Genomic DNA, 20,913 nt, shown 5'->3' with positions numbered 1-20,913 from the left:
ACTCAAAAATATAATCTTTAAAATGGAAATAAGTGACTGATACACAGCGCATGTCAATATTATTCTCAAAATGCAGGCTACTTAAAAAGAAAAGAGGTTTTCCCTTTTATGTACAAATAAAAGCACTGATCCACAGTGCATTCTACTCTAAAATTGTAGTCCACCCTTACCACACATCAATAAACCCCAAACAGATCCAGGTACACCCTGTATTTAATTTTAAAGTCAAAGACAACATTTTACAAAAAACCCAAAAAGTATACTTGCTTTCTTTTTAAGCTCTACACATTCTTATCAGAGACTGAAAATGTCTTTATTATATTTTTTAAAAATGAATGTATATCTAGGAAAAGGAGCAACAGCTTTAGAAGAGACGTTTTCAAGTATGACAATATTACCCATTAATATCACATTTCTATTCTAATGGCCAACCAAATGTGACCATAGCAGCCATGTTTGTTTATTCCTGGGTCTCATATAAAGTGGGGTTAGGTGGAGGCTGGCTTTAACTGCAATAGGTTTTCAACAATAAAGGGGATGGACTCTTCCCAGTCCATAGCATTAACTACATGTGGCTCATTGCTGCCCATTATTTACTCCCAGCTCATTTCATTTCCAGTGTAGAAGCAGAGCTGGAGGGACACATGTGGGCAATGGACCAGGGGACGGAATGGGCTCAGGTTTCCATATTCTTCTAATATTAAGCTCAGACGCCACCTTCCATTCTATATGAAAATGAGGCAGAGATGTGAACAAAAAAAGCACAGCCACTATCATCACGTCTAATCTGACCCTTAGAGAGAGCACTCTCTGTACAAGGGCACCTATCACCCTTCAGAATCTCACACTCTCTCCTAGAAGCCACATGATGAAACTGCCATCACTCTCATCCTGTTTTAAGAATGTACGAAATCATAATATTATAATCAAACTGTCCATGCTTCCCAAAGCTTTCAAGACAGAATTCTTGCCATTTTTATAATCTATATGTCTTCTTTAAAGCAAAAATAAATCTCTTATCAGAGTTGAATGAGGGAAATGCAGAAAATGGTGCTGACACAGAAATCCGTGTGTGTGTGTGTGTGTGTGTGTGTGTGTGTGTGTGTGTGTGTGCATGCATATTTCTCCTCAGCTTCATGCATTTTTTCTCTGAATATCTGTGGGAATTACAATCCTGACCTACCAGTCCAATTATCAAACTATAAAAGTATCAAACACAACTAAAGCCAGGACACACCAATCTGTGACCCTAAATACAATGGAAACAATGGAACAAAAACAGATGAAATAAATCTGCCTTGGTTTTGTAGCTTTTAAAATGGCAGCCTTGTAGCACTGCTTTAAGGATAATCCTGTGACAAGACCACCACCACATTGCTTCACCTGGAAATATTTCAGGACCACAAACACATATTTGCAGTCAACCTAAATAGAAAATTCTTTCCAGTAGCACCTTAGAGACCAATTGAGTTTGTTCTTGGTATGAGCTTTCGTGTGCATGCAACCTTCCATAGTTTTGCGTCCTCCAGATGTTTTGGACTACAACTACCATCAGCCCCAGTCAGCATGGGAAGGTTGCCCTAAAATAATGAATAATAGAAATGATACCAATATGTTCATAAGGAAGGAGTTGTTCTCTAAAGTCAGTATCTTTGAGAAGGCAGCAGGTTGGTCAGCATCTTTCTCTCACAATAAATTTACACAATGATGTCACATGCAGTGCAATCCTGTCCTGAGTTTAGCTGAGTTGCTATTTTTATAGTTAGCTTTAACCTGCTAATATATCTAATAGGGAAGCAGCAAATGTCAAGTATGTATGATGGACATCTTATTGGCTTTTAAAAACCTTTAAATACATATAATCTAACATTATTCAGACAGTTCAATTATAAACACCACTAATACCACTGTAAACAACCTTTCGCCAACTGGAAGTTGAAAGTAGTACAGCTACCTGTACTTTTAGCATTTCTGGCAAGACGAATAAAAGTGTAATTCTGGCCACAGCAACCCCAAATGCAGTTTCAATAAAGTTAACAGTGACCACCATCTAACTGCTAGGGTCAGCTATAAAAAAGATGCCTTGCAATCTTTCAGCAAGGAAATGAGTGTTAAACCCACCTCCACAGAGATAGGAGAGTTCTAATTCTCCAGATTTGGCACAGAAAGTGGTGCTAGCAGTTGTGACCAAACTGTTATTTTGCTTTTCCATAAGGACAGACAATTCCCTAAAGACCCAGTGTGGCTGCAGGAATGACTAGCTCAGGTACGAAGGGGGGAAGAGCGGCCATTCGCCCCAGGTGCCACCCTGACGTGGGGTGACAAAATGGCGGGCAGCACTCGTCACTGCGGGGCCTGCAGCTCTGCGCTGTCCGCCTGCCTCCCCCCCAGCTATAGGGTGGCTGAGGCCTCGGTGTGTGCCCTCTCCCTATGGGCACCATGCACCCCGTCTCGTCTCTAGGGGCACGGTCTTGTCCCTATGGGCACCGTGCACCCCGTGGCGCTCAGTGCCCATAGGGATGCAGTGCGAGGCAGCGCCCATAGGGATGGTACAGGACATTGCGCGCCTCATTCTGTCCCTATGAGCGCTGAGCGTCCTGCCCCTATGTGCGCCCCACCCCTATGAGTGGTTTGCCCAGAACCTATGGGCGGTTCACCCCGCCTCAGGTGCCTGAAAGGCGTCCACCGCTGCTGGACTAGCCATGGCTGTATTCTGTTCTTCCCCCAATTTATTTTGATCTCACACCTTGCCACTGTTCTCATTTGCGGCAACCTAAATATGAAGCAAAGACAGCACTCTAATGATACTCAAGAACCACCCCACTAATTGCACATTAAAGACCTGATAAAGGAGGGAGATTTTTATATATAAGTTAAAGAACTACAGACTAAGTATTACCTACAAAGGTTCAATGCTAATATTGACAGCCAAAATACAACTACTGACATTTATTTACTTTTTTGGACAAGATGCCATTGGTTTATTGAACAAATAGATAATCACTTATTGTCTAGAAAGCTCATTTATTATAAAATCAAAGTCCTTGGTTATAGGATAAAAGCACAACCTCCAAGTTTAGGTTTATTGGAGACAGAATGTAAAACTGAATCTGACCAAATTACACCAGTATAGTGGGCAACAATTCTTAAAAAGAATTCCTCAAATAATCATTACAGGTTAACAGTAATGCCATTACTAGGGTTTACAAGGTTACCTTCATGTACGAGCATGGGGAAAACCCCAAACATTTGTTGTAGGGAAAAGGTTAAATTAGGTTGTGCAAGTATCACACTGCTTACAAAGATTGTAAGCATGAGAAGATGCACATACTCAGAAACATTTTGAGTTCAGGTCACTGAACTGGCAAGTTAGATACGAAAAGAGAAATTATGAAATCTGGTCTTCCTTAACGAATTAAATTGCATATGAATAGAAGCAAGAATGTGTAAATATTGGGGGCTTATGCTACCATGGGACTATTGTGATTATTATGATGCTTTGAATCTGATTTTAATGGATACATCAATGATTACTGTATAATGTTGTAGAAAGCACATAAAACAACATACATAAACCCATTCATTTTGAGAGTTGAAGCTGCCCTCTCTCTGAGGAGGTGGGTATTGCATGAAGTTCCCTGCTGTAAGACTGCGGCCAGTAAATGCAATAAATTAAACACAGTTAAACTGAATTATTAGAAAATAATATCTGGGGGATAAAAAAAGGTTGCTGCCTATTTTACAGCCCCAAACTTTACATGGTCACAGCCTCTGAGATCAAACATTTTAGCTAGTTATTATAAAATCTGTGTAATTTAAATATATGTACTGGTCCAAACTGGATTAAAAGACAGAAAATTGGTTAGAAGCATGATTTATAATCCTAAATGAGGATCATTTGAATTAACTCACTAGAATATAAACTAAAACAAGGCCTTTAAGTAAGCTGCTCCAGCTTGTATAGGGCTACAATAAATATTGGTTTTGGACAAACCAGGAGAGTACATTAAAGCCCAAAGCCCTTGAAAATTCACTTTCCACATTTAATTACTGTACATGCATCCAGTTTATGTCTTTGCCAGTACATGTCCAAGATTTGGTCTGAAACGGTTTTTCCAACTTGCAACATTTAATCCATACAAAGTTAGTGGTTACAAATTGCAAACACATATGTAAAAAAATGATTCTTTTTTTAAAAAATCATGTTTAGTTTGACAAAACAAGTATATCTTTCTTGAAGCAAGCATATATATATATTTACATTCTTGGCACAATATTAACAAACACAAAAGACACTTACAGGGAAAAGACTGGTTTTCTAGAATTTGACACAGCCTGAGCCACAAAAGTACTTTTTGTTTCTGCAAATCCCTTCCCACGGAACAAGGGCCAATAACTTGGCAAAAACACTTGGAAGATCAAGCTCAAGTGCTGCAAAATGTTTAAAATGATAAAAAGGGGCAAGCTTAATGAAAGAAAGCCACATTGACATTTAAGAGAGAACCTTTTTGCTGTTATTGCTACCGCAATGAGCTCAAGACAAGAAAATCATCATAGCAGTGATAGAAAGGAAAGAACCAGTTTGCACGCTTTCTTCAGTTAAAATGTTCTTTTAAAAAATAAATAACAATAATCATTTTTTGCTTGCCATCTCCCCTCATAGGTATGCCCTGGACTCCATCTGACAAATTTAAAAAAATGTTTAAGGTAATCCTTTCATTATTTTGGGGCATTGGGTTTGAAAATCATGGACCATCTTACATTCTCCTACACTGCAATAATATCTTAAGTATCTTGAAGGATAATGGTCTGAACTTTTCAATACAAAAGAAATTTGAGCTAAATGTCTTAAAGCAGTACAATATCTGCATTTTGAATGTGTTACAAAGAAGAAGAAAAGATTATGCAGTACTAGATATATATTTTTTGTACTTCAGGGTTTACAAATATTTACACTCCTCCCCCCCCCCAAAAAAGTTTGTTTTATGTAGTGACTGGCCCTTTAAAAAATTTCTTTTGCTCCTTTACCCACAACATGGATCGCAAGCTATAGAGGGATAGAGGAGCTCAGGAACACAATTTTCCAGTTCTTAAAGTGCAGCACTGTAAATGTTGAATGACTAAGAAAATGCTGGTGCCCTACATCTTAAATTAAGGGCAAAAAACTTCCCAGACTCATTGCTGCTGGCCACCTGCAGACTTTTTTCTGGGACATGAAGGCAACTACCTAAAGTCTGAAATGATGCTGCTATCTGTACATAAGAGGCTGCATAAGGAAGTGCAGCTATTGCCATCCATGCCAGGACTGCACACACTCTACTTTGTAAGATACTATTTTCTTCAGAATAGGTCAGGTGCCCAAGTCTCTGCCAAAGCATAGCTCCACCACTTGGCAAGGCAACGCTCTGCTGAAATGCCAATTGACTATAGTTTTCTGTTAATGGCCTACATTTAGTTAAAAGTTGATTCACAGCATTTAAAACTCACAGTACAAAATTTGTGAATTAGAAGAAGCTAGTCTAGCATGAGAAAAAGCAGAATATTGGCATTTCTGATAATGCAAGATTCTTCTCAGAGTCTTATTGTATCAGGTACTGCTTAAGAGTATCTGAAAGGTTTATTGCTCAACTTCATTAAGTGGTGCCATGGTAACAACGGCCGCAGAATTCTGGGAGAAAATAAATAGAATAATTATACCCTCCACTAGCTTACTAGAGGCTAGCTGTTGCATGGAAATGCTGCAAAGAGTTTCCAAGTAAGCTCTTATTTAAAAAGGGAAAGTCAGGATTCTCCTTACATACTTTGCTGACCTTCAGCTTCAGAATACTTCAGCTTTCCACTGAAAACAGTCTTATGCTATCCAAAACCAAACATGATTTCATACCATAGTGACATAACAGTAATCTCTAAAGCACAGCAATTCGAAGTAATTGATATTGTATGGGAAGCAGGTATGTGCCCTTGTGGGGACCGCAGTTCAAAAGTTCTGTCTTCTTTCTACCAATATTTGGTTGTCAAAGTGTCTTGCTGCTTTGGCGGGTCTACATAAATTGTATCTGCAACATATATAAAGAAAAACAAACTGATTTAAAGTCATTAAGGTAACGTATATTTATTCATAAAATACTTGTAAACTGCTTTTTCATATATATTTTAAAACAAAATTCTGGTGCACAACAATTCTTTTGTACATACACACACTAAAAGCACGTAAAAATTTAAAATCACAGATCACCTTCCATCTGCTTAATAATATCCCATGAATATCTCTAAAAAGTTGTGCTGATCAATCAGAGGCTTGGGTGAAGCCCTGCTTCTTAAAGTTGAACTACAAGGTATCAAGTCTTAACTTTTGAACATTCATCACAATAAAAGTTCCACTACTCTACTAACTACAATAAAATATATCTTAATTGCAAATTAGGCAAACTTTTTTTGTCTGTTTTCAACTGAAAAACAAAATGAGATGATACTAAAGATACAAAGAACTGGTTTGTTTCCTGCTAGCAATATCCAGGCACAATCAGTTGCTGACAGACCCATTGCTGAAGGGCCCATAACTGCTTTTTTAAAAAGAACATTTTAAATAAATGTATATTTGATTCATTCTGTAACTCTTTGAGTGGAGCTGATCAAGCTCTATCTGAAAGTCTTAGCCTGCCTAACTTTCATCAGGAGGGGGTCTCAGTGCTGTGAGACAAGTACTTTAGGATCTGAGATGGTAAAAGAACATACCACTATCCTTTCAAGCTCACGGATAGTTGAATATACCAGTAAATAGTGATGGTGATGATGTTTTGCAGCCTGAGGAGCAGATTTGACCCATCAGGGGCAGTATATAAATATTTTAAAGAGGCAAGTGCTGATACCAGTCTACAGGAATCATGAAGAGTTTAATCTTTATGCTAAGGAATACACTAACCTGTGTTCCAGAGATAGGTGCAAAAGGATTTGTTGGCCTTAGGCTGGTTTGGGTATATATCATAGGCTGGGGTGCCATAATAGGAGTAGCTCCAATCTGAGCAGGTACCTAAATTCCAGACAGAAACAGGAATGTATAACGTCATTTATTGATCCTCTGAGCTTGAACATGGTTGATCTATATATTTTTAAAGCTGAACAAATTCTAGTTCCCTTTCAGCAACTTAGCGCCAAAGCTCTCGAGGCTAGGTGTAGAAGCTGCTTATGCATGAACACAGTACTCTTACTGCTGAAGCAGTCAGTTTCTGCACTCTTCAGACAGTGGTTCAATGTGGTCTTCAACAGAGTCAGACCACTAATCCATCTAGCCCAGTGACATATATTCTTATAGGAAGCAGCATTCCAATAACTCTGGCAGAGAAGATAATTTTCCCTGTCTGAAATCTGAGAGAGATGGAGGACTGAATTTGCTTGCAAAGGAACTGAAATGCCTCAGAAGTGTGTTGACCAGATAATTCCACCCACCTGTAATGGTCATAAATTACCATAGTGCAACTTGAGCATAATTATAAATGCAGGAGTTCAGATACAGCCAAGGTATTTCACCTCTTTGGAATTTGTACATAAATGGTGGGGGGTGGATTAAGCTACAACTTGAATGCACTTTCAATCAGTGTTTACAAAGTGGTTTAGGACATATAATTCTAAATATTAAGCACCACCAAACGAATGGAATTACTTACATAAAATATGACTAAAATTCTGTTTTAGACTCAGATTTCCATACCTAAGCTATTGTGGACATGATTCTCAAAAACATGGTGGAGACAGAATATTTGAGTCTGTTTCAAGAAAGAGATGAGGAGGCTAAGATAACTTCATGGGGGAGGGACAAACTAGTGAAAAGGTCTTGCTCTAAGGGGATGCTAAAATTGCATCCATTAAAAGATGCAAAGACCACATTGGCAGATGTTAAAACTTGGTGTGGGGATAATATAAAAGACATTTCTTAGGACATCCAAGTAAAACAGTGGAAAAAACCTTATACAACACTTTGATTAAAATGTTGGTAAGTACTGGGAAGCAAGATAAAAAAAATACTTCAATGACTTCCCTTGTGCATGTAGAAGCTTTTCAGACTATATTACAATGCAACAGAACAATCAAAGAATTGGTACTTATTTGAGATTTCAGGCTCATTAGACTGCTGCAAATCACGATGTATGACATTCAAAATAGAACATCTTCTCAATGTATTATATAAATATAAAGAGTGAATATTCTTACCATTCCATACACAGGCACTTGAGGTGTATTCAGTGGGTAGGTTACTGGAGCAGGTACCTTTGACAGTGGTGGGGGAGGGGGGAAAAGATTGCATATAAAATTTGGCTACAAATTCCATTGCTAACGCTGAAGAAACTGTATAAAATGCATCTTATTTTGCATAATAGGAACTTGCATGTCCAAGATAAGGTACTCCATTCTATCATAGCAAAAGGAGGAAGGACAGAAAATTATTGGGAGTGGCAGGATACCAAAACTAGAATGACTTTAGCTAGAAACAAGACAAGCTAGTTATGAAGTTAATTATGCTCAGTCTTGCACACCATATAACTGTACATTCAAAAAGAATTAATGCAATGTGGCTGAATGAAATAACGGGGCAGCTATACTATTTGACTGTTCTTTTGTACAGAGAAAGTTCTAGTTCCATATAAGGAAGGAATAGCTAAGGAGAATATTTTCATTAATTTGATTCATGCTTTTCAGCTCAGATTTGAAGCAACCAGGAAGCATAATAGATATCTAAGAAAGAGCTATCATTTATACATATAAGAGCAATTCACACCGAAACAGTAAAGCTGCAATCTGTGCTACTACAAACAAGTTAGAAGGCATCAAGCACCTGTTACTGGGAGCTGGAATACAAGCCTATGACTTTTTTGCCATATCTGCCAGGATCCTATCAAAAATAAAACACCAATCCACAAAGAACTAGACAGCAGAAGTGCACATGTTCCAGGGTTTATAGGGCTGTTTCTCTTCAGCTGCTTCTCCAAAGCCCTTTAATTTCAATTTAGTACACATCAGCTACCTTCAGAATACAGTATTTTCCTTCTGCAGCTTAGAACATTAAAACCATTTAAAGTAATAAAATATAAATATCACAATCATGACAGTAGTAAAAAAGACTTCACATCTGTCAGTGAACTGCCACCTGGCCGACTGAGGGGACCCAAGGGACTGTTGGGATACAGGGAGCCCCTACGCCAACTGAGCAGCAGCACCTCTTCCAGCACGAAAAGCAGCCACACCTCCAGTGAGGAGGAAAGGGAAGGGGCCAGCCGGGCGAGGAGAGGGCTTGGGGATGCTACAGAGACCCTGCGTTCACCTCACTTGGCTGGTCAGGAGGGAGGCACGCCATTTGCACCGCCCCAATTGAGCAGAGGAGTGAAACGCAAAGAGGATAGGAGGAGAATTTGGGGTGCCAAAGTTCTTATGCTGAGGAAAGAGCCGGAAGGGGCCACTCCCGGATTCTGCCAGTGACTGAGATGGACATGTACTTTGTAGCTCTGCAATGTAAATAGTTTGCACAATAAACCTGTAAACAGACAGGTTGGGGTCCTGCCTCGTTACTCATGAGACACCACCACTCGGACCTTACAACGTCAATATGTTACAACCAGCCATACCATAAAAAGGAGACTGAACCTCCTCACTAAAGGCAATCCTAAAAAAAAGTTTTTAGAGTCTGCCTAAACGCATCATGGAGCAGTGTTTATGCCCTCAAATTATTCTAAAAAAGGCCTAGGTTATAAGTAAAACACTGGGAATCTTGCAAATAAGCTTGTAAGAATCATTAGCCGGGGAACATTGTTCAAGCTTCTGACTCCTAAGAGGGGAAAGGAGAAAGGACCAAACCTATTGTGTCCCAGTAAGTGGGTGGCGCTGTGGTCTAAACCAGAGAGCCTAGGGCTTGCTGATCAGAAGGTCGGCGGTTCAAATGCCCGTGATGGGGTGAGCTCCTGTTGCTTGGTCCCTGCTCCTGCCCACCTAGCAGTTCAAAAGCACATCAAAGTGCAAGTAGATAAATAGGTACCGCTCCGGCGGGAAGGTAAACGGCGTTTCCGTGCACTGCTCTGGTTTGCCAGAAGCGACTTAGTCATGCTGGCCACATGACCCGGAAGCTGTACGCCGGCTCCCTCGGCCAGTTAAGCGAGATGAGCGCCGTAACCCCAGAGTTGTCCGCGACTGGACCTAACGGTCAGGGGTCCCTTTACCTTTAAGTGGTTTAATACAAGCTTGGAGTATATTTCTGTTCACACATAACACCTCCCCTGCTTTTTCCTCCTTTCAAACATTTACTCACAACAAGCTATGACTTGCATATATCCCCTATAATAGAATAACAAAATCACATTTTGATTGTGGTTTACAGTTCTGATGAGGAGAGTGTGTGCAAACCATAATGTGGCAGGTCAGATGTAATGGCGGACTATGGTTTGCCTGACCAAATAAATAAGTGGATAAAGGATGCAAGGGGAAGAGGATGCCTGCGAGCCTGAGCCTCACTCATGTAATGCCAACTATTAAGTGGTTCCACCTTAAACTTTTACAAAATGAATCAAATATAAATATAATACTTTAAAAGTATGTAATATATGACATACAATATATTAAAAGAATGTAAAAAAAAAACCCCACAACTTTAAAAAGCTGTTTACCTGGGTGTTTTTTTGTTTTGTTTTTACATTGACACCTCTGGCCCTGTTTATTTTGCCGCACTCCTACCCACCATCAGAATGTGACCCCAGCAAAGTTGGTCAGGTTTGGTTTAAAAAATGGTTCCTCATCACTGTCATAAAGACCTTTTCAAGACTTTGCCTAAAAATCCATAACATAGGATTTGTAGTTTTCACCGTCACTGCATACACTGAGAGCCAGTGTGGTGTAGTGGTTAAGAGTGGTAGACTCTGGGGAACCGGGTTTGAGTCTCCGCTCCTCCACATGCAGCTGCTGGGTGACCTTGGGCTAGTCACACTTCTTTGAAGTCTCTCAGCCCCACTCACCTCAAAGATGAAACAAAATAGAAAGTTTGTTCTTGGTATGAACTTTCGTGTGCATGCACACTTCTTCAGATACACTGAAACAGATCTGGTGACTTCTGTTTCAGTGTATCTGAAGAAGTGTGCATGCACACGAAAGCTCATACCAAGAACTAACTCAGTTGGTCTCTAAGGTGCTACTGGAAAGAATTTCCTATTTTGTTTCGACTATGGCAGACCAACACGGCTACCCACCTGTCACCTCACAGAGTGTTTGTTGTGGGGGAGGAAGGGAAAGGAGAATGTTAGCCGCTTTGAGACTCCTTCGGGTAGTGAAAAGCGGGATATCAAATCCAAACTCTTCTTCTTCTACTACTACTACTAAGTTGATGCTTTCCATAAGATATACATCACAACCCCAAGATCTATTTCCTGGAGGGGAATCTCAAAGCCAGTTTATGATAGCTGTGAAGTGCTCAGAGAAAAACAAGGCAACAACTCCACTAGGGTAGCACCAGCCCCTAGTGTGCAATTAAGTAGTTCTTTGGATTCTGGCCAATATTTTTGTCACAAAAATATTTTAAAAAATACGGAGAATCACATCCAGAAGGTACTAAAGTATTTACATGTTATACAAGATGCACTGTAACCTCCAATTTATTTTATGTCCAAATCCTCTCTCTTGGGATTCTAAAATTTCATGCCAAAGCCTTATTGGTAAATTCCTCTCAAAATTTTGACAAGAATGCTTTGTGAAATACAGGGGAAAGGCAAACACACAAACAAGTCTGAAAATACTGGAAGTATTACCATCTGTGGAGCAGGAGGAATAGGGACAGTATTCCATGTAGTTGAGGTGCTTGTTTTCGCTTGCCAGTTGGTTCCACCAGTAAGTTTCTTCTCTGTAGGTTGATTCCACTGCATATCAGATCTAAAAACAAATTGAAAACTGAGCAGTTACATAAGGAGAACAGCTGAAATGATACTGCAATATACGGAACTGCCACTATAATCACTTTTAGCTGCCACTATAATCACACCTCATAGCCCCTGGATCATAGCATTTGGTATATGTAACTTTTTAAACATCTACTTTTTATCAAATTCATAAATGCACAATAAATTACTTCAGAAAGAGCCTGGCAAGTATGACAGCCAACTTTCCATAAAACTTTGTGAATTACACTGGTGCTACTGTTACTGCTAAGGTAGCAGATAACACAGCTGGCTTTATACATCGGAAACTGCTCTCACAAAGCATTTCCCAGAGGTTTAGGCAAATTTTAAATCATACCAACCAGCTCACCACCTGGTCAAAACAATATTTTTATTAGCAATGTTAAAAATTCACCTGCGCCAGAAACTCTGCCTTATTGATGTGAAGCAGGTCTCAGAGCACATGGTGGCAAGTTTGATGTCACTGCACTTACAAGCAAATTCTATTTGTGATTTGTTTTATAGTAAATTAAATTATACTTTTAACATCTTTTACTCTGGGACTTCTTTACCTCTTTAGTTATTGATTATAGCAAGATATATATGTTAATTTTTGAATGCTTAGAATTAAAACATTTGGATTTTTTCCCCTCTAGTCAGAAGAGACTGGCAGGATGGTGAAAGTTTTACAAACCTTTCTTTTCCAATACTTGAACAATAGTGCTATTCATGAAATCAGTTGTGTCACATATTTTTGGAGAGGGATTTGTGCCCCAACCCTGGCCCGGAAATGACTGCCAGAACAGCCAGGTGCTACATGGGGAGATTGGGTTTGTTTTTAATATTTGCTTAATTTTGTATTTTTATCTGGATGTTAAAACTGGATGTTTTCATAAATTATATGGAAAAAAGAGGTGCCCAAGACTTCGCTTGGCTTAGTGTAGGTTAAAATCCCACTGGCAATTAGAATGCTCTCCACAGACTTATCAGCTGAATACAGACAAGAAATAATGAATTATTAGGAACCATTTAAGGGAGGTGGGAAGTCAAGTTACAAATAAGGGAGATGAGCCAGAAGTTGTAAAAAGATGGCTTGTATATACAAAGATGTATAACTAAAAATGTTCAGTTTTTTTAACTTTCTTTTTCTTCTTGTTTTTTATTTTTTCTTCTTCTCTATTTTTCTTTTTATTCTTTTTCTATTTTTCTGTATGTATATGTATATGTATTTGTAATATGTAACCAAAATAAAATTACACAAACACACACATACATTGGGTGTTTTATTATCTATATTGTACACTACCTTGAACCTCTGGGCTTGTACGAAGGCAGGCTATAAATCTTCTTAATAACTCAAAACAATCTTAAATAGCTATTGCTGAATGTCTCCTTTTGAAGGTTAAGGTCTGTTCTGTTAGGAAATATTTGCTCTCACAGAATGACTGTATTGACACTGAATATTAGAAAATTCTGTGATAGCTCAGCAATGCAAACACAAGTCAGGGACATTTTTATCAATATATAATTAGAAATTATGAAATTAAGAAATATGTCTCACTTTTTCGATGGTGTTCCTCCAAAGCCAAGATCTGTAATAAAACACCCCAAAAAACATTTAATTAAGATTTAGAAACCTTTCATAATAAATATAGGGAAACTTTTTTTTTAATGAAAATGTTAAACTTACTTCCAACCAGATTAGCAAGTGAAGAATCAAGGTCATTGGCCAAAATCTTCCCACTGTGCTGACCAATTAAAGCTACTCTCTGATTTTGAGCTTGTACTGTTGGTTGCAATACATCATCTGTAAATTAAAGACTGGGTACAAAGGAGATAACCTTTTAAAAAAAGAGTATTATTGGTTTGCAGCTATCATTTCAACTGGTAACAGAAGGCAAAAAAAGGGTACCACCACCCAGAAATCCCCTTCTCCCAATAAAATGCCACTACCCTTTTTACCTGGTTAAATTAGTTATATATGCGATAATCTGCTTACATCCACAGATGTAGGAATAAGAGCTACATCTATACTGTAATACTCACTGAAATGTCAGAATGTATATTTTGACGAAGCTGGGACGTGCATACCCACCTAAGCACACTATTTACCGAGAGCAATGGAAACTGAATTCTAGCCAGCATTAGCTTTTATGTACAGTTTCCATTTCAAAAGAGTTTAAGGATTAGACAAGATATAGGTTAAACCCCACATTATTCCTGGAAAAAAATATTCTAGACAAAATTCTAATAAGCTGCTGGCATGTAAGATCTGCACTTCAAAGATTTAAAAAGGAATTCTTAAACCCTGGATTTTCAAGCAGTCTTGAAAGTGTACAAAATATTTTAATGCACACAAAGATAACCACAGTTTCTCCTATGTATATGTTGGTTTGACAATTGCACTTTCTTAGAGATGTAAAATTAGAAAGCACAAACCAAAACCCACACACAACCATCAGTGCAGGAAATGGACTTGCCCAAGCAGCACCAAAAAGAGAAAAATTTACAAAACTGGGGTGGGTGTAGATGGGGAGGTCATAATGTTTATTTTATCAGAATAATCAGTTAAAAGAAATTACATAGCACTGTTTCAATTCTAGCCTTCAGGTATCTTAAGTACTTTAAAGCCAGAGTGTGCAGTAGTTTGAATGCTGGAATTAGGTACAGCAACCTAATCACTCACTATGCTTCATGGGTGATCTTAAGCTTCTCATCATCTCTCAGACTAATCAACACATAGCTGTCAACTTTTCCCTTTTTTAAGGGAAATTCCCTTACTCCAAATAGGATTCCTCGCAAGAAAGGGGGAAAGTTGACAGCTATGAACCAAGTTGGTGTGAAGAAAAGGGGGGAGTGCCATGTACATTGGCCTGAGTTCTCCAGAAGAGGGGAATGATAAAGATCAATAAAAGTTTTTTAAAGCAAGGATCATGTTCTTAGCGTTAGGCAAATATAACAGCTAAGAACTGCAGGCATGTTAAAACACTATGATGTAATGGTCCTTAGAGACTGGCTATTTGCCTTCCCCTGGCAATGTTTGTCTTGGAAGTGGTGGCTCCTATAGAGAAGCATTCAGTGTTGGAGGCAGTTGCTGGGGAGCAAGAATGGGGAGAGTGATCTTGCACTCTGGTCAGCCACTGTGAGAACAGGATACTAGACTATTATTATCCATCCTTTACCCTCAAGGCAGATTTCAACAATTAAAGAACAATGTTAAAAACAAGCAACTTAAAATCACAGAAATAAGTTGGGAACTAAATCTATATTTAACTCAGGTGTCAAAAGCCAGGGTAAAGAGATGTATGTCTTCAACATTTTACGAAAGCTGTATAATGAAGATATCAGACACATCTCTATGGGGAGCGAGTTCCACAATTTAGGGTCTGTCACAGAGAATGCACTCTCCCAGGCACCCCACCCCAAGCTTCTGGGGGCAGTGGAATAATTAACAGGGTCCCCTCTGCCAATCTTAACACCTGACAGGGCTATAGGGAAGAATGCAGTCTTTCAATTATTCAGGGCCTGGGTGTTTTAGGGCTTTGCTCACTAATTGTGAGCACCTGGGAACAAACTAGCAACTAGTGCAGCTGTTTTAAAACAGGAGTTATGTGAGATCTAAACAGAATCTGGCTGCTGCATTTGGGACCAGTTGAAGTTTCAGAGTTGCCTTCAAGGCCAGCCCCACATGGACCACATCACAGTAATTGAATCTGGAAGTTACAAGAGCATAAAGTGCGGTGGCCAAGTCATTTCTGTCCAAACGGGGCCATTGCTGGCAGAACACCCAGAGTCGGAAAAAGGGGGATCTGGCCACAGAAGTCACCTGAGCTTCCAGTGGCAGTGTTGAATCTAGGAGCAGGCCCAAGCTGTGGATGTGCTTCTTCCAAGGAAGTGCAACCCCATCCTGGATGCCTGCCTGGGTTTTCTGATCTGGGTCTCTAAATAGGTCTCTGATCTGATCAAACAGGGCTCAACTTATGTTCCAGTATGTTTTAAGACAATGCATTCCTATGGTCACAGGAGTTGAGTTTTGTCCTCTGCAATCTAACAGTTCCACATCCATTTCAATTGAGGGCTCTGATCCGGGAACGTATTCTTTTACAATCATGTTCATTCCCTCCCTTGCAGTTGAACACAATATTGAGTGCCCAGGAAATTCTGGAAGCATGTGCATTTGAGGAAGGTAAAAGAAGCATTTTGGGCCTGTACACCAATCAGACTAATCTTTGCACGAATGCTCCTCATTGAGGAGCAGTATCCTGCTCACAACCTATAAATGCCCAGATGGCCTTTCTATGTAAAAACATTGCTGTGAGTAAGAAGAATGCTGCCTTTCAGAGGAGAACCCTAAAGCCCTGGATTTTACTTTCTGGGTTACGCTTAAGGGCAGAGACCAGGGGCAGCACAAATTTATTCATGTTTACAGAGAACAGAATCCTGTGCTATTCAATGGGGCTCACTCCCAGGTTAAGCGTGCATAGGATTGCAGCCTTAAGCTTACAATCACTTTATAAACTTACCCATTGAAATCCATGATCCGGAACGCCATATTGAAATATACCAGAAATAAAGAAAAGGACAATCACAATGGGTATTACATTAGCAGGAAACAGAACTAAGCACTTGTACTTTGGGGCAGGTAACTTTTTTTCTAAAAGACAATTTAATCAGAAACATTCTAAGGAGCTTAGAATTTCTAAATTTAAATTATTTAAGTCCATCAGTTTAAAAAGACAGGTACCCTCCAGCGAATAAAACTATTTGACACACTATTTAAGCAAAATTAAAGTATGACTTCATCTCCATGATTAGGCAGCATGGTGAGTCTGCAAGTGACTAACTAGCAAGTAGAAAAGAGCAAAGACTATTCTCCCCTCCTCTTGTGGCTGAGCTTTAATGTCTAATCCAACAGTGGGCATTCCTGCTGCCCTCCAATTGTTTTTGGATTCCAACACCCATCAACCCCAGCCAGAATGGCCAACGGTCAGGGATGATGGAAGATATAATTCAGCAATATCTTAAGGGCCACAGGTCTCCCCAGCCTAATGGGAATGCCAACAACTTTTAGCAGCCCAAGACTGTGAGGAAAGGCTATTGATGCATGTTCAAGGAAAGGAAACATACAGAGAAAAGTTATGGCTGAGCAGTAAATGACAAGGAGGAAATTTGCCAGACAGGTTTACAGTATTCATTTGCTCCCCACTCTTTAGCCACTAACTGTCCATACATGTGAAGTATTGGCACTCTGTCTTCCATGAATTCTGGAAAGCAGTGTTTTACAGACTGACATTATATAAAATAATTATCTGATAAAAAGGCAAATAGTGAATCCAATGACCTATATAACAAGACAAATAAATGTAGCTGCTGGATTTATAAAATGCAGAAATTTGAAACACATTCAATAGCTTTACCTGTTGCAGTTCTAAATTCTTGTACTGCTGATTTGCCACCAAATACAGCATCAAAATCCACACTGACTGTTGAAGAGGCAGTATTCTGTGGTACCGAATTAAGGGGATATCCTACAAATGATAATAAAAATTATTGGTACTGTTTTCATTAAATAGTTCTGCAATTCTAAGAGGCTGATGCTATGTAAACATTTATAAGAAAAGTACAGGGTAGTGTAGAGAAAGAAAGGAACAAAGCAGATGCCAGATTTAAGAAGGGGCATCTAGTGAATTATAGAACTTTGGAAACCCAATCATATATATATATCTACTTTAAAAAAAAAGTTATGGTCATGAACATGTCAAAAGTAACACATGCAATTTTGCATATTTAAAGTGCACAATTTTGATTCTTAATTAAAATTGCCACAGCTATCTGACCAATAATTAGCAGTTGTAATGTAGTTTTGAGTTGAAACTAAGAAAATTAAGGCAGAAACTGAGAATTAATATAATTAGAAATATTAGAATCATTATAATAATGTATATTTGGAAAGAAATTAGAGGATGTTTTACCACTAAACAGTTCCACTGTTTGTTTGGAGGTAAAGGAGGATGTCACAAAAGGGGTGGTACTTTTTACAGCTTCTTCAACTGGCTTCATATCAAAGAGGTCCAGGTGGGGTGGAGACCCAACACAACCATTTGTGGATGAGAAAGTTCCTTTCAGATACAGCATTAGGTTGAAAGAAAGGGAAAGAGGTAAAACTAGAACACAAGTAGTATTCAAGAGAGAAGACACACTGAACAACATGGGGAGTTCACAGAAGCAGGATGGTAAGGACTTAACACGGTTTTGTGTAAGGCTGTTTCTCATTGGTCTGCTTACCCAAACACTACTGAATGAAATTCATACCAGTTTTGTCTTTCATACAAAAAGGCACAACCCTTTGGGAGTGGGAAACATATATTACACCAGAATACACTTCCAGGTCTTTAGACCAAGCAGTTGCTATTTCTACTTGAGCCTCACTGACTTGCTCACAAAATAGTTATGTCCTCAACACATAGAAAATTCGGTTACCGGTATGTTACGGATACAGTCCAAACTGGTTGTTGAGATGCTACTTCCCAGCCTCAACTATAGGCACAGTAAGATCATGTCACAGACTCGTGCTCACAGATATCCTCTCTTGTGCATCATACAGCTCTGAGCCAGAGGTTAGGGGAAGGAAAATGCAGTGCCAGAAAACCCTACAGGTCACTCTGCTTATGAGAAAAGTTAACAAGTGGACAGCTTAACCACCTGCCCCCAGAAGCTAGGAATATGTCTGCCAGGAAACAGTGGCTAGCATTCCATTGCAGAGCAAGCAAAGGTTCAGATGCAATGTAGAGACATGTTGTGAGAATTCTATCTCTACTTTATACCTAAAGCAGACTTAGATTGACAACCAAGGATGAATCTGTGTTGGTAGAATGGAAGGTGTATTTACTCCTGTACATATCTGTTATATATAGCAGCCTTATTTAATTCCATCACTAACTAGAATCCTAATGAGAGGAAGACATTCAAGTTATAATTATGGGCAGAGGCAACTCTGTGTAGATCAAACTTCCTACCTCAAGTTGTTCTGATAGCAGCTAAGCATTTGGATGTAGAACTCAGAAATGCAAAGTGGGACAGTTACAAATACCCACAGACCACAAACGTTCTGTTATGTTCTCTGCTCTTGTTACATGTTTCATTTACTATGGAAAACTGGTTCACAATGACCTAACAGTTCAGAACACACACCAAGAGATGCAGAGAAGATGTTACACTAGGCCCATGTGGCAGTGGGGGGAAGGGAGCAGCCAGGTGCACCTGCCCTAGGCCTCAGGGGGCTCTCCCAGGGACTAGTTTTTTTTTGTTTTTTTTACTTTAAAACTTTATTCTAACAAGGCTCCTATCCTTGGCTTTAGACAAACTCCGCATGGGCCTGTGTTACACCCTATGTAATGTAATAATAATAATAATAATATTTATTATTTGTACCCCGCCCATCTGGCCGGATTTCCCCAGCCACTCTGGGCGGCTTCCAACAGAAATCAAATACAAAAATGTACCCTCAGCAGACAAAATTTGCAGATGTTTATAAATCTAATGAAACTAGGAAGAAAACAAAGATAATCAGACACGTTCCTTGAAAGAAAAAACAGCAATAATTTTGGAGAACAATAATAGCTGCTGTTATCAGTTACATGTTTCTCTGCCACAGCTATTAATAAAGGTAACTGGATTACATGGCAACATAAGATTAGCTGTGCATTCAGGAATGTATGACAATCTGAAAGGGTAAAGACAATTAATTCCAAGGACTGCAAATGTTTTGTTTAACCACAGCAGTAAACTTACCTCCCCAGGCACTGCCTGCTGATGTTGCTATGGCTGGAGTACTCTGTACCGTTGGAACAAATGCAGGTTGGAGATCAAAGAGATCAGTAGAAAGGTTGGGCATGCTGAAAGTTCCAAAAAGGTTGTCAGCTATAAATGGCATACTTAAGCAAGAGGAAGTTTATTATGCTGTTTGAACATCTGAACATTAGACAACTTCAAGAAATGCCTGCATACACATCCACTGACATGAAAGAAATAACTTGAAATTTCACTTTACAGCACAAATTTGATTTGATGAGATCCTCCAAGAATCTTACTCGCCAAGAAAGATTTTGTTTACAACAATAAAACAAGTATTAAACCCACAGCCACCCCAACAATACTGTCAATGCTAGGTTTGCGCTGCAGAAGATTCTGTAGGCTTGTTTGGACTCCTCTATACAGGCCTTCCAATAAATGGTGAAGGAAGGCCTTCAGCATCTGTCTGACCTTCTTAGTAACTGGTTTTATTTGACCATTTTAATCAGGGGTCAGCAAACTTTTTCAGCAGGGGGCCGGCCCACTGTCCCTCAGACCTTGTGGTGGGCCGGACTATATTTTGAAAAAATAATAATGAACAAATTGGTATGCCCCACAAATAACCTAGAGATGCATTTTAAATAAAAACACACATTCTACTCATGTAAAAACACCAGGCAGACCCCACAAATAACCCAGACATGCATTTTAAATAAAAGGACACATTCTACTCATGTAAAAACACGCTGGTTCCCAGACTGTCCGCGGGCTGGATTTAGAAGGTGATTGGGCCACATCTGGCCCCCAGGCCTTAGTTTGGGGACTCCTGGTTTTAATCTTCAATTGGTTTTAATGTTTGTTCTCCTGCTGCTGGTTTGTAACATTTTAAGGTGGAAATTTTATGTGGCTTTTATATTGGTTTTATTTATTGTTCTGCCTGGAACTGCAGGATAAGCAGGATATAACTGCTAAATTGGAAAAAGTCTACAATCCAGTTATTGACTGGGTGGGGTCATTATTAATGCACGGAGGAATGCCATATTAATTTAAGGCTGAATGTTTGGACAGCACTATGTTCAACCTTTGGTTCCTGATCTCATACATTCATTTGTCATTGCAAAGTCAGATTTGAGCAATTTCTTTTACATTTTTTTCTTGCTGGTATCACTTCTATGTTATATACTTTATCTAAAAATGACTGTATAAATCTTGACGT

At 39.1% G+C, this 20,913-nt stretch overlaps 1 protein-coding gene across 2 annotated transcripts in view; it reads right to left on the bottom strand.

Annotated features, from left to right (window-relative positions):
- Positions 1-3,007: 3,007 nt before the first annotated feature.
- Positions 3,008-20,913, bottom strand: part of LOC117039819 (phosphatidylinositol-binding clathrin assembly protein-like) — a 47,758-nt gene continuing 29,852 nt past the window's right edge. The window contains exons 12-20 of one of the 2 annotated variants that reach the window (XM_033137040.1): positions 19,698-19,801; positions 17,879-18,025; positions 17,324-17,434; positions 13,597-13,713; positions 13,468-13,498; positions 11,781-11,901; positions 8,209-8,265; positions 6,923-7,030; positions 3,008-6,056 (exon numbers count right to left, since the gene is read on the bottom strand). In XM_033137040.1, coding sequence (XP_032992931.1) covers positions 6,042-6,056; positions 6,923-7,030; positions 8,209-8,265; positions 11,781-11,901; positions 13,468-13,498; positions 13,597-13,713; positions 17,324-17,434; positions 17,879-18,025; positions 19,698-19,801 — 811 coding nt within the window. In that variant the 3' untranslated portion in view covers positions 3,008-6,041. The remainder of the gene's footprint in view (positions 6,057-6,922; positions 7,031-8,208; positions 8,266-11,780; positions 11,902-13,467; positions 13,499-13,596; positions 13,714-17,323; positions 17,435-17,878; positions 18,026-19,697; positions 19,802-20,913) is intronic. The other variant, XM_033137041.1, reaches the window with a different exon arrangement.

This window comes from Lacerta agilis, chromosome Z, assembly GCF_009819535.1.
Source record: "Lacerta agilis isolate rLacAgi1 chromosome Z, rLacAgi1.pri, whole genome shotgun sequence".
Taxonomy (NCBI): domain Eukaryota; kingdom Metazoa; phylum Chordata; class Lepidosauria; order Squamata; family Lacertidae; genus Lacerta; species Lacerta agilis.
The sequence above is the reverse complement of the archived record's forward strand: the minus strand, read 5'-3'. Positions and strand labels throughout refer to the sequence as shown.